Raw genomic sequence first — 18,550 nt, 5'->3', positions numbered from 1 at the left:
TGGACAGCGCTCTCACATGATATGACGCCGCTGTTGCGCATCATCACCTGGCAGGCGGACAATGCGAGCCATCGTGTATGCAAGCGCTGCACAACTCTCCATCTGCGGCCACGGTGTTGCCCACACTTTCATCCGTGAGTCCAAACGGCCTCACACAACACGCAGACATACAATAAGTGTTGATTGCGCTGATGTGTATGCACAGATTACAAAGCACGTAATAAGGTGTTCAACAAAAAGAGCCCCGTGCTATGAAATTAATCTCAGTCAGTGAGATGAGCGTCTCGTTTGCGCTGATTAGCCCCGCAATTGCAGTTGGAGCGTGTTAACATCCAAGTCAATTACAGATATGCTTGTGGTGGGGAGGAGGGGAGCACAATTGAGCTAGGATTCCTCAACAATGAAAAAAAAAGGATGATTCCTTTTAATAGAAATTAGACAGCAGGAGTTCGGCTACATACAGCAGGGGTGCCCATTACATCGATCACATAAACGTTACTTTTGTAGATTTCATATGACATCAGTCAGCTGACATTAAGCTCCCCTCCTGATTCGCTCTTGCTCACCCGCGGCAATGGCGTAAACATCTCAAACTGCACACGGAGATGCAACTTTCATGTTTATTATTCTGATTACTGATAAAGCGGTAAGATGCCTATATCTATAACAAAAGTTATCCGTTCACTTGTAGCAGCTAGTTACGTAGAAAAAAAGTCAGTTGTTTGATGGCTTTGCTTGGCGTCCCAAACTCCACTATAGAAAAGCTTGTTTTCTACACTTCTGCCTGTTAAACTATCATTTCATGACGAATTGGAAAATGTGCCCATTGCTGAAACCTTTTGAATATGTTGCCTTGACTTCGGCTGCATTGTCTTTTGCATAATCATTTTCACGTCTTGTATATCTGTAATGTTTGATAGCAAATGCTAACTGGATGTAATACATGAACCGTGTGTCTATTGAACGCTACGCAGCTATTTTGACCGACATATTACCGGGACTCAGGTTATGTACACAACTATTGAGGAACTATGTGTAATTATCTTTATTGACATATTGAATTGAATTATGAATTATTTGTGAATGATATCAACTACTTTGACAACCTGTCAACTTCGAAAGCGTGAATGTGAAATACAACTCATCATTATTTAGTATAGTAGTTTCAAAGTTTACCGGTTAGATTGTATATTAGAGACGCATGGTATCTTTTATTCAAACTGATACCAATAACTATCTGCCTCTCAAGACTGGTATGACACACCAAAAAAATAACGGGACACTCAAGTGTACCTGTTGATTTGTCCTAATCAAATATCATGATATTACTACGACCACATCACTACTATCAGGAGAACCAGAGTATAGAGCAGGAAGAGCCACCTGGGGTGGCCCAGCAAAGTGCACTGCATTCAGGCACACACTTCGAGTAGCCGGTGTGAGGCTATGGAGGTCTCTGGCAAAGCTTTTGCAGTTTTCAAACATCTGTTGTCCCGGTGCTGGCGTTTCAGGTGGCTGATAAGGTTTTTTGTGTGCTTGATTGTTTGTTTTTTTTCCCCCTCATCGCGGAGCATTTGGTACAACTAGCACACGAAATGTCTTCCTCGGAAAGTGAATGTCAGTTTAGAAGTGAGCTCTGGGGAAGTTAAGACAGGTCGTAAACGTCACAGGCAGGGGGAGAAAAGGAGCACTTGATTTGCTCACCTGCACAGTGCTGGTAATCTCGCCTCATTGGAATGTTGTTGTTTTTTTAAATGATCAGTTATCTGAGCTATTTTTAATGTATGACATTATAATTCCCTCATAGCGGCCCGATAATTATCCTGCACCCCGATTTTATACTGTATGTATGTTGTATGTTTTATAGTAAGAGTTAGACCACGTCAACTTGTAACTTGCATGCTGAAATAGTGTGTGCACCCCTAATATACACGTACAACGTACATAAATACTCATGTTTATAAATATAGTAAATATATATATTTTGCATGTGTAATAGCAGGAGGTAGATCTTTGGGAGCACCCCTGGCATACAGTGACACTCTGAGACTATGAGCGATTTTCCCCAGTCCTGTTTATCACGGCTTTCCAGGCAACAGCAGGTTGCCGATACCTCCTAACGATTAAAACTCTTAAGAGAATTGATTCTTCTTGCAGCTAAAAGCCCTTTTTGCATCACTGGATCGTTGCAAGCTCATGCAAAACGTGGTGACAATGCATGACTCTGCTTTACTTTCCGGCTCTGTAGGTGATTACAACAGAATAAACAATAAAATGGGTCAACTATTGCTTGCATTTGTTCAGAATGCATGCATTCGTGTGCATATATACACAGTTACTTCCACTGTAAATGGCATTTACTTTCATAATGTACACACTTTTAATAGCTGGCCAGGTGTGTTGAGCTATTTATTTATTTATTTATTTATTTATTGTTTATTTGATGTGGACATTACATTACATTGGGCACACTAGATGCATTGTTTGAGTGTTTAAGCACATGTGCTAATTGGCAAAGCTTGTCCATTTTGAAATGATAAAACAATCAAAGTAACAAGTAAAAAGAGAGAAAAGAAAAGAAAGAAATCAAATGCAGTGTTCAATAACATTCCAACATTTCAATTGTTTTACAAATGTTGCCAATAAATAGAGTTTACGTTGAGGGTTGAATAATTGTGAGTGCAATTATAATTACACTGGATTGTCTTCTATTACTTAAGTAACTCGAATTGATGTTTTTCTTAGAGCTTAAAACACCACTGGGTGGCATTTTATCTTAAAATAACAGCTTCTAAATCATGAAGACTTGGTTTATAATTAAATGAGTTAAAATGGGCCATCTATAATGTTGGTGGACCAGCCAGGACACACTTTTTCCACCGAGGACCACATATCTACAGAAAAATCAAAGGATGCGAGGGGCCACTTTGATCTCTATTATTTTTATTTCATAAAAAGGCTTAAAAAAACAACACATACATACATTTAAAGCCAAAGCTTTGCGTTATTAACTATTATTTTATTTTTTATTTTATTATTTTTATTTATTTTATTATTATTAACTATTTTACATCGTGCCTTTTTGCTCTATTTTTCCTATTTTTGATGTTTTTGTCATGTTTAATTTTATTTCTACAAAGTGCCGCGGGTCCCCGCTTTGGGCACCCCTTCACTACGGGCTAGCAGTAGCATCACTGTTAAGGTTATGGTTTAAAGAAGAGGAGCATAAAACTAGCACACGAAATGTCTTCCTTGGAAAGTTTGTTTACAAGTGAGCTCAGGGGACGTTACGACAGGCGGTTAACGTTCCAGGCAGGAGAAAAAAGGAGGGCTTGATTTGCTCACCCGCACAGTACGGGTAATCTCGCCTCATTGGAGCGTTTTTTTATTTATTTTATTATCGGTTATCGGAGCTATTTTTAGTGTTAGCGATTTATCGGTATGATGTCATAATTCCCTCATCGGCTCAATCATTATCGTGCACCCCGTAGATCAAAATTATTTGTAGGCATGTGCCTTTGCCTCAATTTCCCTCATAAACTAGTGGGACAATTCCTGATGAACTGTTTTGTTATATTCATTTTAGAAGCCAGAAAATAATAAGTAATATTTTTCCAAACACTTATGCCCAAATATTTTCTTAATTTTATACTATAATCTTTTATTTTATTACATATTTATATCTTGTATTATGATATATATTTACATGTATTTTATCTTGTACATTTTATTTACATTAAATATATAATAACAGTGACTGTAATTAAATATAATTTCTGTTATTTTTATACTTAAAATCTAAAAATGTGTAGCCAAGCAGAGCACTACAGTAGCTTACCGCTTATTTATCGTTTATTGGTTCCAGACTTGACTGTGATAAGTAGTGAGAGCGTAGTTCGAGCATAGAAAACCTGTTTACGACCTTCTAAATACGGTGGTTAACATTATTAGAGCCCTCTAGACATGAATAACACTACAGTCGCCTTTACACTCCTAATACCCAATATAGTAGACATAAGCACAGAAAGTTAGACATAATATAGACTCACACTTGTTAGTATTGGGAGAGTTCCTAATTGTTGGCCTTTTTTTACTTCCTGCAGGGTTTCCGCTACATGTACTAATTGATCGTGGCAGTGCGCCATGACAAAATAAAGGCTGCCACACCTTAAAAATGAGTGGGTCTTTTTTAAACAATAGCCCGTAAAATGTGTCGCCAATTGACGACAGCTTGTCACATGCTAAGCCTGTCTATGGCAGCGTGTGTGATTCCTCACGTTTTAATATCATTCCACTTTCTGGCATTTTTGTTTGCCATTTTTGTTTGCCTGGCTGGCGGCATCTAGCTAGCTCATTTTTGTCCCACGAGCGAGCTACAAGTGGCTATTACATGAAATGTGATACATTAATCATCGATCATCACGACTTACTTTTTTCAAGTGTCACTTAACAATCTTGCTCTCTTGCTAGCTTTCTAATACTTACAGCTTGTCTTCAAAACACTGGTTGTGTGCTGAAGTATTGCAGCAGAAACACATAGTGTGTCCAGCTTTAGACAGCATAAAAAATAAAGTACAATTAAATGTTGGCAGTCACATAAAAACACAAATAGCTCACCTCGCCTGTAAGTTAATAAATAAGTAAGTCATAAAAAAATTTGTCATAAATAAAATTTGCAGATGCAGCCCTCCACCACAGCTTCAGAAAATCCTAGGGGAAACCCTGTCGTGTTCTTTACAGGACTTCCTGTAGTGGCTATTGTCTCATTAATGTAACATTACTGACCCCTAGTGACCAGTGTAGTGCACTACATATCATCACATCCTGGAATGCATCTTCTGAATGCCTTATATTTGTAATTTACTTCATTTAGCCATTTTTATGCTTGAAAATTCTTCATTTTGGCCACAAAAAATGTGTCAAATGAGCTGAAATAGGCATTTTTGGACTAATATTACGCTATATTCAACTACAAAACAGCATGATTTATTCATTAATTGATTTTTGTTGCCTCATTTTAAGTAAGTTTCTGGCCATGTTTTTGTCATCTAATAATGGCATGTTTACCACAGCACAACTGGCTTTTTGACAAAAACAAAAACAAGAAATCACAATTTAACTGTAGGGGGAGCCTAGGAGCCAAAAAAAACCTACCCAGCAGTTTTTTTGCCATTTTTGGGTCCTGCCGGGACCCCGATGAATGTGTGGTGGGTTTGGCCCACCTCCCAGACCAGAAAAGTGTGGTTTCAGCAACTTGGAAAAGCGATTTTGCGATGTTCCTGAAGTCCTTTAACATCTATGGGATGTTGTGGTCTCGTCGTCTGCTTGCTGACGAGCCAAGAGATGCATCAAGGCACTAACGCTGGTGTTTTTACAGAGTGTGATTGCTGTAACGGCTCTTTAATATCCGCCTATGGCAGCCGCATAGCAATTTATTCATCATTTACGACACACTAGAATTAAACGACAGCGGCCACGGCGAGCTGCGATAACAGATGTGGTGATGACTAAAGCACCGCCGTCAGTCAAGCTGCATTATTTTTAGATGCAAAACTCAAAAGCAGGTGGCTCACACACACACACACACACACACACACACACACACACACACACACACACACACACACACACACACACACACGGTGGACACTTTCCTTTCTTACCATGTGTTCCGACTGCCAGTATTAGTACAGATGAGTGTGTGTCAATTCAGCAGTAAGGGCCAGATTTAGACGCAGTAATCAGGAAACTGTGGTATTTTCTATTTATTTTTTTGGTGTAAATGGTCATGACTGCGAGACAAGGAGGCAAGCTGGTGTATTTTTAGCTGCTGCAAACCACAAACTCACAATGAGTGGTGGGTGGGGTTTTAAAGAAAGGGAGGGGGCGGAGGCGAGGGAATTAAACACGCCTTGACGTCACGAGTGATTACGTGCACGTCAACAAATTAAAGCTAAAATCACAGGTCATTTGGAAAGAACTTTGTGTCAGCACCTAAACAAGGAAATAAACCAGGCATTTCTTCACCTTTGCTTTTTACACAGAACCCAGCAAAGGTGGGATATTGCCATACCAGTGTGTGATTTCACCCAGCGACACTATCACATCATTACTCCAATATAAGATTGTATTTTTTTTCCCAGAGAAAAATAGTCTGAAAAAGGCAGGTCGTCTTACATTCAGGGTCTAAAGACTTATACATATATGGAACAGCAGGTGGGGCCAAACAAGAAGGTTATTTCGTTTTTTTTCAGTCTTTGATTTTGTCTGGACTAAAACAGTTTAAAAAAGAGGGCTTATCTTATATTCAATGTTGTCTTATATTAGAGTCAATACAGTAGACCAGGGGTGTCTGCACATTCAAAAAATATGATTTAACAAGACAACTAAAAATAAAAAAACAACAAAAATAGCAAAAATGAAAAAATCAGCAGTAATTTTACAAGAATCAAAAGTCAAATATTACGAGAAAAAAAGTTGTAATCTAACAAGAAAAAGTCGTCATTTTACGAGCATAGTGTCGTAATATTATGAGGAAAAATAATGTCATTTTAGTAGCATAAAGTTGAAATAAACAAAAAACATTTTTTTTAAGTCGTAATATTATGAGAAAATCAAAACAGCAAATAAAGTTGTAATTTTTGGAGAATTAGGTTGTGGAAAAAGATATTGTTACACAAATAAAGTCAAAATATTATGGGAATAAAGTCAGAATTATGAGAAGAAAATTTACATTTGCAAGATGAAAGTTGAAATAGCAAAAAAAAAAAAAACAGCTGAAATTGTATGAGAAGGAAAAATCAGCAGTAATTTTACAATTAAGTCAAATATTAAGAGAAAAAAGTTGCAATCTAAGGAACAAGTTGGAATTTGTACGAGAATACTATCGTAATATTATGAGGAAAAATAATGTCATTTTAGCAGCATAATGTTGAAATGGTTTTTTTTATGTTTCTTGTCCTGCCTGTGACGTTAACGGCCTGTTGTAATTTCAAACACAAAACAAACACTCACTGTTTCAGAGACATTTCGTGTGCTAGTTGTACCCAATGCTCCACGATGAAGGGGGGGAAAAAAAAAACATCGAGCACACAAAAAACCTTATCAGCCACCTGAAACGCCATAGCGCCACCACGCCTGGGGCACGTGGTGCTGCAGAGTTTGAAAAGTGTAAAAGGTTTGCCAGAGACCTCCGTGGCAGCACATCAGCTGCTCAGAGTGTGTGCCCAAATACAGTGCACCTTGCTGGGCCACAGCAGGTGGCTCCCTCCGCTCTAGGCTTCGGTTCTGCTGATAGTAGTGATGTGGTAGTAGTGATGTCATGATATTAGGCAGATATTAGGACAAATCAGCAGGTACAGTTGATCTCATCCGAATTTGTCCAATCCAAATGCCAGTTAGTGCATCTGTGCGAATGTACCTTGACAAACCTCACTCCCTGACGCCTTAAAGAGCCAAACAGGATGACGAGTCGACAGCAGAGGCTTTTAGCTCGTCAGCTAGCTCTCCTCAACTGTCATTTCATGTGGATCAGTGTGGATCAATTCCCTGACACACAGGTGTCATCTCACCTCTGTTACGACTGTGATACAAAAGTGGAAAATTGCTTAGTGGACTTTGGCTACCCATTCCCTGTCAGTGTTGTTTACACAGAACAGCGACATGGAAAACAGTGGGTCTTTTATGGCAAAATAGTGTTTTGTTACCTGTTTCTTGGTTAAAGAGGCATTAAAGGGGCTTTAAAAATGATACTGGACACCAGTGGGGCACCATGGTTTCTGTTTCAAGTTTCTGTAAACAAAATACTCTAGAAATATTTAGTTGTGTAAATAGTAAATTTGCATTCTTCTCCTCTTTGCCAAAATGCTTCGATTCTGCAGCCTCCTCCTCGACCATCTCAATATTTCTGGTAAAACTCCACTTTGCTAGTCAGTCAAGCATCCCTATTTTCTTTATTAGGGCCCGAGCACTGACCTGCCATGTTTAGTATTATTTTTTATTATACACATTTTGCATATTTTTTTACAGCATATGAACGCACATTGTGTTCTGCGACCTTGTGGTGTATTAGGGCAATCTAATCTAGCGATGCTCTGTTCTATGTGTCTGTTATTGCATTTACTACTGCTACCAGTAGAGGGTGTTGTAGACTCATGTTGAAGACATGTGCAGTTGTTTATGTGCCTGTACAAGCATAATAGTGTAGGACCCCACAGTAGACAATAACCCGCTAAATCTAGAGCCACAACAGTCCTTATTGGCTTAGGGGGAACCAACACATTGTGTTATGCATCCTGATTGGCTGTAGGCCATTGTCAATCATTTCCCGTTGTGTTCAATAGTCGATAGCAAACTAGCTAACCGTGTGAGCTGCTTGCTAACCGCCAATAAACAATAGCAGAAGAAGAAGCTAAATTAATCTTCGGTTCAAGGAGTAGGAATGAGGAGGAGGACGATGTTATGTTTTAACAAGCAAAACGGTGCCAGGAAAAGGCGCAGTCAGAGGAGGGAAATACACGTGAGTTACTTTACAATTTCTTGTGCCCAACCTAGTAGATTGATCATTAAAATTCAAACGAAATTTAAACCTTGAGTGTTAAAACAAGAGAGAAATGTGAGAAAATGTTAATGCCTGTCTGAGAAAAGTGTATAAAGTGTATGGTGAGGGGTTTTCCAGCCTTAAAACATGTATAATAATTGCAAACAATTTCACTTATTGCAGTTTTTTTGGGAACCTATCCTCCGCGATAGACGAAGCAACAGTGTATATATATATTCTGTGACTTTTCTTGCATGAAAACGCACCAAAATTTGCAAGCACGTCAGGTTTGGTGAAAAAATGTCATATTTCAGGGATTCTAAACACAAATCCCAAAACTCACTCAATCGTTTTTAACAAACACTCATGTATAAGTGGACACTGTAATGTAGTTACTAGGCAAATAAATAAATGAATAAATAAAAAAACAAGCAGGCCTCACCTTCTGTAGACTGGTGGGATTCAGCTGGGTTTTATCTATAATCTTCACTGCCACCTTAGGAGACACAGAAGGGAGTGAGGGAGGAGAAAGGAGAGAAAGTGAGATCAAAGATAGCAGAAATGTCAAAAATAATCCCGGGTATTGTGGAGTTTTGTTTTGGCTGGAGTGAACTCTCCTCATTATTCCCCCCATGTGTGACAGCTTTCTCACAACATGTTGAATGACTGCAACACACCTTGAAGGGATTTTAGTCGGCACCAAACGGAAATATTTCTTCCTAGAAATGATTTACCCGGCGGCGCACCGTATGCAAATGAATGCACTCGAGCAAACAAGCAGATTAGTATCAACACAGCATTAAAAATATAGTAAAACAACTGTTGATGATGCAGACAGTGGCTGTGTGAAATACTTCATTTTTACTTCCATGGTGATGGCTTTCCCTTTTCATGGCACACTGCCACTTGGGAAACACAATGAAGTTGTGAACCTGAAATATTGAAGGATCAAAAAGTTGTAATTTTTGGAAAACTTGAATGGGGAAAAAGTTACAACACTGTGGGAACAAAGTCAAAATATTATGGGAATAAAGCCATGGTTCCGAAAAGAAAATTTACAAGAAGAAAGTTGAAATAGTTGGAAAATGAAAAAAAAGCAGAAATGTAAAAAAAGCAGCTGTAATTTTAAAAGAATAAAGTCAAAATATGAAGAAAAAAGTTGTATTCTAAGGAGAGAACATTTTTTACAAGAATAAAATCATAATATTAGAAGGAAAAACATAATGTCATTTTACTAGCATTTAAAAATGCTTTTAAATGTTTCCAATCATAATTTAATGAGAAACAAACAAAACAAAATAAAGTTATAATTTTTGGAAAATTAGGTTGGGGAAAAAGTTATACATATTAGAGGGATAAAGTCAAAATATTAAAATAAATAAATAAATAAAGCTAAGATGCAGTTTTTTTCTTGAAATATGCAATCCTGATCAAAATTTTAAGACCAGTTAAAAAAAAATTGGAAGAATTTACATTTTGCAGTTGGATCCTAAGGAGGTTATAAGTGGAGCTTCAAAATGTAAAAAGTAAATTGGAGTGAGACAAAAATGTTTGCGTAAGCAATTTATTGCAAACAAGCATTAAAGGGAAACAGAATGTTTACATGCAGTCACATGACCCTATCATAACCACAATATTAGCAATAACCCGATTGTGCACAGCCATGTAAACGCCAAGAACCCTTTTGAAAAAAACGGAATATGCTCACATTCCAGTTTTTAAAAACCCGAATATTACACCCGGGTTACTCCTTTTCTAACCCGAATATTGGGTCATGTGTACGCATATTGGGATATCCCAATCGAAAGGAACATTAATTTGTGTTCTGCGCAAATTCTATTCGAAAAAGAATCTTGTGTCTTTGGCAGGAACTACTTGTAAACGTGGTGACACGCAAAACAAGGAAACAAGCCACCTCGTTAGTGTGGTGAAAGACAGGAACATTATGTCTTTTATAGACGGTAGAAAGTACCGCGATAGCCAAATCCATCGGAAGGTGAGCGAGAAGCTACGCGAAACAGGATTTGTAAGAATGCACCTTCAAAAGTGTCCGGGGGGCTCTGGTGGCTGTAGCATAGATATGGATAGCACAACTCCGGCTCAGTTTCCTATTTCTTCACGTTCTCGCCTTCCATTAATGAAGAAAGTGAGACAGAATAGTGTGAAGTACTGGTGGTGGGTCAGTACCAGCTCTAAAGCGCAAACAAAGGCGTTCATTATCCACCGTGCCAGTGATGTTGTTGTTTTTGGATACAGGAAGAAGAAGCGTAAATGACGCGCACTGCGTCTTTACGTTTTCCGTGCATCAAGACATTAGTCGTGCGTTTTTTGTTGTTTTTTTTCACGTTGCGCATGTAAACAGGTTATTCCAAATGCTTCAGAAACCGGAATATTGACCTTAACCCGAATATTGACTGCATGGAAATGTAGTGATAGGCTGTTCATCAGCTGATCAAAAGTTGAAGACCATAGCTCAAAAACACCCCTAAAATAGATAAATGTAAAATAAAATGTCGCAAAAAGGAGTCAGTAATCAGTAGCAAATCTCAGGTGGGATGTCCTTGTCATGCCAGTAACGTTGGAAGCTATCAAGGTTACATTTATTCTCATCATCTTCCACCTTTCAATGTCCCATGTTTGGTGGTCTCCTGAAAATTGTAGGTTTTTTTTAACTTCACATATATAATGATGCATTTAAAGAACAACAGCACCCAAAATGTGAGGAAATTAATGTTATCTTGTCAGTAAATTGGCACCCCTCACATCCAACCTCACAGAATAACATGTAAATATTAGGTGAACTAAAAGTCAATACTGCTGTGGTCCAGACTGGCCCGGAGTCAGCTCTGTGCAATGAGGCAAACCAGGGAGAAAGCGCTGAGTCACGGCCAGGAAAGCGTGGCTTCTTCACGTGCAGCTGGTTTCTAAGACCTACAAGCTGCCGGGCTGGACACTTCATTCCAGTCCAAACCCGATAACAGCACACCGATGGCGGCGCTGACAGGAACAGTGTCAGGCGGTGATACACATAGAATAAGATAGAGTCCAAGTCTATCTGCAGCCACTGCTCTATTTGAATGGTGCCAATGCATCCAATGCATGCCATGCCACTATTGTCCTAACTTGCTCTGTGCAGCTGTGAATTATTCAGCACACGTTTATTATGGATATAGCTGCCGCATGCAGGTCCTCCAAGCATAAAATATGCATAGAATGTAAGAGGGATAATATAGTTTGTCAGAGCATCCCTGGTGGACTATAGACGCTATATTGAGCGTGGAGTTAGCCAAGGGGATGACTGGGCAAAAGTAGCACTGGGTAAAGATTTTACCTAGTTACAGTAGATACTAGGGATGTCACACAGGATCTCGCGAGAACCTGACAAGATTTCTCGTTCAGAAAAAAACTGATTCGTGGGCAATATTAAACAAATTAATTAATCACACAATAAATTCAAATGAACTTGATAATTTTGCTAGCCTCAATATACTGTATTGCCATGTGCATGCGTGTCTCTTTTCGTCGTCTCCTGCCTCCAAACAGACAGGAAGAGTAATTACTAAAACCTTGTGATATTCAATTCAAGTATTTATTAATTCCACTGTTCATGAGCTACTAAGCAGCCAGAAAAAGGACTTTCATACAGTATATCACAATATGTTCAACTTCCTGTTCTATGTTTATCGTCACACTTTTCTTTTGACATCACCGGGGTCCTTCTTTGCATGAGAAAAAAAAACGCAAAAAAATTGTGGAGTACAGGTAATCCCTTGTTTATCACAGTTAACTGGTTCCACACCAGACCGTGATAAGTGAATTTCCGCAAAGCAGAAAATGCAATATTGGTATAATGAGCACAGAAAACCTGTTTACAACCTTCTAAATACGGGTTTTAACATTATTAGAATCCTCTAGACATGAAATAACACCCATAAAGTCAGCTTTTACACTCCTATTACCCAATATAATACACATAATAAGAGAAAATAAGACATAAATAAGACCTGTGCTTGCGTGTGTTGAAGTATATGCGTTCCGGTGCGAGGGGAGCTGAGTGGGAGCGGACAGGAAGTGACATTTTAGCTTGGCGTGGGTTACGGCTGCAACAGTAGCCCGTGTTAGGGATTATTGTGCCTGCTGTGAGCTCATTCAAGTCTGCAATAAAAGAATAGAATACTACATATCAACACGTCTTTGAATGAGTCTTCTGAATGCCCTGTATTAGTATTTTACTTCATTTAGCCATTTTTATGCTTTAAAGTGCCTTTATTTACACCAAAAAAAATAAAATTGGGTGTAAATCTGCAGATTTTTTCAACCACAAAATAGCATAATTTAATTAATACATTTATTTTTGAAAAACCATGATAGTGTAAATCCTTCAGATTCATTAATGTTGGTTGAACTTCAAACTGAACAACTTTTGGGGCGTATGGAAGTCCCCCTGTAATGCAAATCTATATCAAATATAACAAATTCAGGATTTTGGACGATCAAACAACATTATTTGGAGTGTGCCTGCCTTTTGTTCATAATTATCAATTATTATCATAGTCCCTCACAGGAGCTCTGTGATAATGTTTGCTTTTCTCTTTCCAATGTGTGTTTCTATATTTAGGCCTTCCCGGCACTTGTTCTCTTTGGAGCATGCGAGTACGCCGAGAACCTCTTGAGTCAAATTCCTGTTTACTCTCGACGTGCGGACGTGACAAATACAAGGAAAAACCTGACTAACACTGCAAAACACTGACCGGTTTTATTTATTACCAATTGTTTCATAAGTTATGATAGTATGTTTCAATATAAGGCAGCACAGTTGCCAAAGACGACGAGGTGTTGACAGGTGATCCGTCAGGGTGTTGTTTTGTCGCATGGCTTTTATTGCCTCGTGTTCTTTTCTTGCCCAAATGTTCTTTCCCGCACTCTGCTCCGCGTCTTTGCATTCTGATGAGCCAGCAAGCAAAGCAACTCAGGCACACAAAGCAGCCACTGACCTTCTCCCGCGTGACCCGGCCCGGCGGATCCAATACGCCTGTTTAACATTGGTCTACAAGGACGCCGCCCGGGGGGGGAAGGAGGAATATATTTGTGGCGTCAGTACTACTAATGCGACCACGCTGCCAGATGAAACCCTTGAGGGGATGCAAAGTAGCTAAGGAAGTGTGGTTGTCTTCTTTAACTTCATTAGAATCGCTCCTTTTAGAAACCAAACAACATAAATAGTAGGGTTGGGCATCGAGCCTCGAGTATCGATGGGACCCAAAGCACCGAAATTGTTGAATTTAACAAGCCATAGCTACAAAAATGGTGCCCTTTGAAGTTAATACTTTGTGAAAAATGTAAAAAAAACACGGAAATAGCGGCAGATGTGGTCCAATCCGCGGGAGAAAATGCACTGCTAATTGCGGTGGAGGCAGCTGCGATGTTCAGGATCCTGCCGTAAATGACAATGGTGATGGCTGAGTTTTCTTGAGAGGTGAGGAAGTTTTACAAGTGGATCAGACATTTTGATGAGCCTCTTGGGTATCGTGAAGACAGGGATCGGACAAATTCTGAGCCCGGTGATGTCATAATATGCAAATTCGATAAGTGAATTTACTCCCATCACAAACTTTGGGCCATACTGGTGATTTTTCTCATTTACAGTTTGCCTTTATCTCTGATCATTGTCAAGCTACAACCTTTTGAAGTACTGATATCAAAACTGAATATTTTATTTTAAAAACTGTGGCACCTAAAGAGTTCATGTTCACACATACATAGTGTAGAAATAACACAGTACCTCATCTTTAATGCGCTGTTGCGCTACCTCGGACTTCCTCTAAGCAATCAGAATCAGGGAAGTCAAACAATAAATGACGTCTGTCTCATGCCAATGTAAACCAGGGTTTCAGGATGCTCGCTGATGTGGAAGTTGGGTGTAAATAAAAGACGGGAGCTACAGCTACAGCCAGACAAGCTTATTCATTTGCACAGTAAGTCTTTGTTAGCAACAGTGAAGGGACCTTCTCAAGTAACACAACACACTTCTGGCCTTCACAATAAGAGCGCTTTGGGCTATATCCTCTTTACTTGTGTTAACAAAATAAGGGTGTCACAAAAAATAGCTTACATCAACACTGAAGCAACAAAGTATACTACTTTTCCAAAGTAAACATATTTTGTGAAAGTGTACTCCTGTAAAAAGAAACTTCCTAACACTTATGTTCAAGTTGAATGCTTTGATATTTATATACTGGTTGGAAATAGCCCTCTAACAGGGTTTCCCCAATGATTTTTTGAAGCCTTTGGTGGTGGGCTGCATGGAAGGGCGGACTGCCGCCGTTGTGTCATGCCGTTGCTTCGTCTGCAATTTGTCTAAAGAAATGTGTACTATTTGACACAAACCTGAATTTAATTTGATGCCTGTTTTAGAGTAAAACGAATACACGGGAAATGAATTGTTCAACAATATATTTTTTAGTTATCATAGAAAACACACGAAGAAATGGATATAATGCAGCTCTCAGGTAAAAGGCGACCGATTTGGCTACTTGCCGTAAGCTTAGCATCAGTGAATGTATGCTGAGACGTTGGAGACAGCAATATGAAAAACTGATGCAAAGAAAAAGACAATAAAAGAGGTAAGAAAAGCAGATGGCCTGAACTAGGAAACGTACTTGGAGACTGGGGAACTACACAGAGAGCAGACGACCGCACGGCAAGAGCAAGTTTTGCACAAGTTTGTCGATGGACCCATCAAAGGGTTTCGAAAGGCTGGACTACTGCCAGATGAAGAGAAGGACACAGAGAGTGACACCAAAAAAGAGAGAGACCGATGATTTGTGTGACGTAGGAATTATGATGTTGTTCAATTCTGACACAGAAGAGGAAGACTTTCATGGTTAAGTTCCCAAGAGGACAGCGACTAATGACTTTTCTGGTAGGCTACTGTTCTTTTCTATGTTCTTCTTCTTTTCCCAAAACTCCTTACGGTGTTGTAGGCGTGCCACTCTTGCAATGGTCCATCAATTTCATCCACTCTTACTTGTATCTATGTTACATGCACTATTCGCATTTGTTAAAATAGCCGTGTTGCACCACTGTTTGGTACACACTGTTTGGGGAAAAAAAAGCATGTATTTTACTAAACGTTTAAAAAATCTTTCAGAGTAACCTCAGTCTGTGCACTAAATATCCCATTTTATAACTTGGACACTTGCGGCTTATATATTTTTTCTCATACACCGAAAATTACGGTATGTATCTATATAGCATATATATATATATATATCCATTCATACAATACGTATGTATTACCTCACATTGTTTTCAAGTTAAAAAAAAAAACAAGCTCATTTTTAAAGGTGTGGCGTCTTTTATTTTGTCGTGGCGGTGCGCCACGTTCAATTACATGTGGTGGAAACCCTGTGTAAGAAATTCACAGCAAAGTTGATAAAAAGTTCATGTCAGCAAGCCACATTGTATCAGAGGCACGCAAAACAACAATGTAGGAAAACAAGGGTCTCCTCTATTTAACGAGACACATTCTATCCAAGAGGAGACTGAGGGTTGCTGCAGTCAAGTGGAGACTATGGATGCAGAACGCAGAATCTGCTTCACCAATGAGCGACCAACAGCGGTAAAGGTCACACCCGCTGACCATGTACTAGGAATAGTACCTCAAGTACTACAGGCTCATAGTGCCTGCTTTTGTAACAATAACAATAATAATGGATTTGATTTATATAGTTCTTTTCAAGGCACCCAAAGCGCTTCGCAGTGAACCCATTATTCATTCTCTCCTCAGTCACACACTGTTGGTGGTAAACTACATCTGTATCCACAGCTGCCCTGGGAAGTGTCTTGCCCAGGGACACAACAACAGTGACTGGGTGGATGTAGCCACCAACCTCCCGGTTTCTGGACGACCTGCTTTACCTCCTGAGCCAGAGTGTGCACGATGACAAGCACGAGCACAAAATTTAACATGCACAAATTTTGCTTGTCGCTTGGCTGGACAGTGACTCGCGATAATCGCCCTGTGGCACAGGTTTCCTTTGACAATGAATGGACCAGAGGCGATGCCGCCTCCCGTGTGTGGCACCCATTACTTGACAATCACCGTGCACTTAATAAACAACGACTGGGAAATGAGCTCGGATGTACTGAAAACTAGTGTACTTTAGATAACAGTGGAAGAGCGAAGATTTTCCGCTAAGGAGCCAGCAGCTGTGACCAATAATGCAAACATGAGCGTAGCGGTGGAGCTAACAGGCTACCAGGCATGTACGGTGCCTTGCCCGTATATTAAACCTTGCATCCGAACACGCCCATTTAGTAAAACGCAGAGGAGGCTCGTACCTTCTTTCACAGAAGCACAATAGGGGCTTTGTACGTTTGTCTTACCTCTCGTCCAGTCAAGACATGCCGTGCCAGCTTCACCTTGGCGAAATTCCCCTTCCCGATGGTTTTGAGGAGGCGGTAATTCCCGATGTGGGGATGCTCCTCCGTCGAGGTGAAGGAGTTGCGACATCGCGGGAGGCTGTGGCGACTTGCAGACTTTGTCGGGGGCACAGGGGGCTCTGCGAAGCCATCCACTGACGAGTGCTGGGGGGGGAGGAGTAATGACACAGAATGAGATCAGCAATGAACACATTTTGATTTCTACTGTCTAATATACAGTCATGGGAAAAATGATTAGACCATGAATGCCTGATACAACTAAAGGTACCTGTGTTTGGACAAATATAAAAACGACAACAAAAATAGCTCATAAGAGTTACATTTTTTGGCAGTACAATGCTATAGCTATTCATGTAAGAACTTAAGTGATTTTGGTTATTATCAAGAAAACCATGGAAGTTGCTAGATATCAGCTCTTAAATTAAACTCTTATGAGCTATTTTTGTTATCATCATTATATTTGTCCAAACAAATGTCTTTAGTTGTACCAGGCATTAAAATGGATCAATACATTGAAGAAACAAGGATGGTCTAATCATTTTTTCCATGACTATAATGTTATATCAGGGGTGACCAAAGAGCGCGCCAGGGGACATTTGCGGCCCGTGGATGTTTTTTTTTTTGGCCCATGGCACATTCTAAAAATCTAATTTAACAAAAAATTATTTCAAAAACTCAAAGAATAGCAAACATGGAAAGATCAGCAGTCATTTTCCAAGAATAAAGTCCAAGTATTAAAAGACAAAAGCTGTAATCCAATGACAAAAACTCACTCAACTTTTACGAGAATAACCTGGTAATACCATGAGGAAAAATAACGTCATTTTAGTAGCATAAAGTTTAACTACTAAAGACAAAAGACCTTATTTATTTATTTTTTATAATACAAGAAACAACAAAACAACAAATGAAGTTGTAATTTTTGAAAAATCGGGTTGCAGAAAAAGCTATAACGTTACGTGAACGAGTCCAAATATTCTGGCTAATACACCGTTGTCTTACCACAACTATGCAGACGACACTCAGATCTACGTGTCACTGACGGCAGGTGAACATGGTCCTGCAGATTTACTTTGTCACTGCATCAAACAGATCAGTGTGTGGATGCAAAACAACTTTCTCCAGCTAAACAGACAAAACTGAAAACATTGTCTTTGGCCCACAGAAAGTGTTATGAGTCACCTTGAGACACTTTCTCTAAAACCTAATCATCAGGTTAGAAGTCTCGGGGTAATAATGGACTCAGACCTGAACTTTAACAGCCACATTAAATCAATAACATCAGCTTTTTACCACCTAAAAACATTGCTAACATCAAGGAAATGTCTAAGGCGTGTCTAAGCCACATTAAGAGAGACTAATCCATGCCTTTGTCTCCACCCGGCTGGACTACTGCAACGGCCTTCTCACCAGGCTCTCTAAACAAGCTGTAAAACAGCTGCAGTACATCCAGAATGCTGCTGCTCGAGTCCTGACTAGAACCAGGAAATATGATCAGTGAGGGGGTCTCCTGCGGGTGCCTAAATTCAGGACTAAACACGGTGAGGCTGCGTTTCAGTTTTATAC

At 39.5% G+C, this 18,550-nt stretch overlaps 1 protein-coding gene across 2 annotated transcripts in view; it reads right to left on the bottom strand.

Annotated features, from left to right (window-relative positions):
* mark1 (MAP/microtubule affinity-regulating kinase 1) overlaps nt 1-18,550 on the bottom strand; it is a 73,021-nt gene that overhangs the window by 43,731 nt on the left and 10,740 nt on the right. For both annotated transcript variants that reach the window (XM_054799618.1, XM_054799619.1), the window contains exons 2-3: nt 16,928-17,128; nt 8,982-9,035 (exon numbers count right to left, since the gene is read on the bottom strand). In XM_054799618.1, coding sequence (XP_054655593.1) covers nt 8,982-9,035; nt 16,928-17,128 — 255 coding nt within the window. The remainder of the gene's footprint in view (nt 1-8,981; nt 9,036-16,927; nt 17,129-18,550) is intronic.

The sequence above is a fragment of the Dunckerocampus dactyliophorus genome, chromosome 14 (assembly GCF_027744805.1).
Source record: "Dunckerocampus dactyliophorus isolate RoL2022-P2 chromosome 14, RoL_Ddac_1.1, whole genome shotgun sequence".
Taxonomy (NCBI): domain Eukaryota; kingdom Metazoa; phylum Chordata; class Actinopteri; order Syngnathiformes; family Syngnathidae; genus Dunckerocampus; species Dunckerocampus dactyliophorus.
Note: the sequence above shows the minus strand (reverse complement) of the source record. Positions and strands in the feature narration are given on the sequence as shown.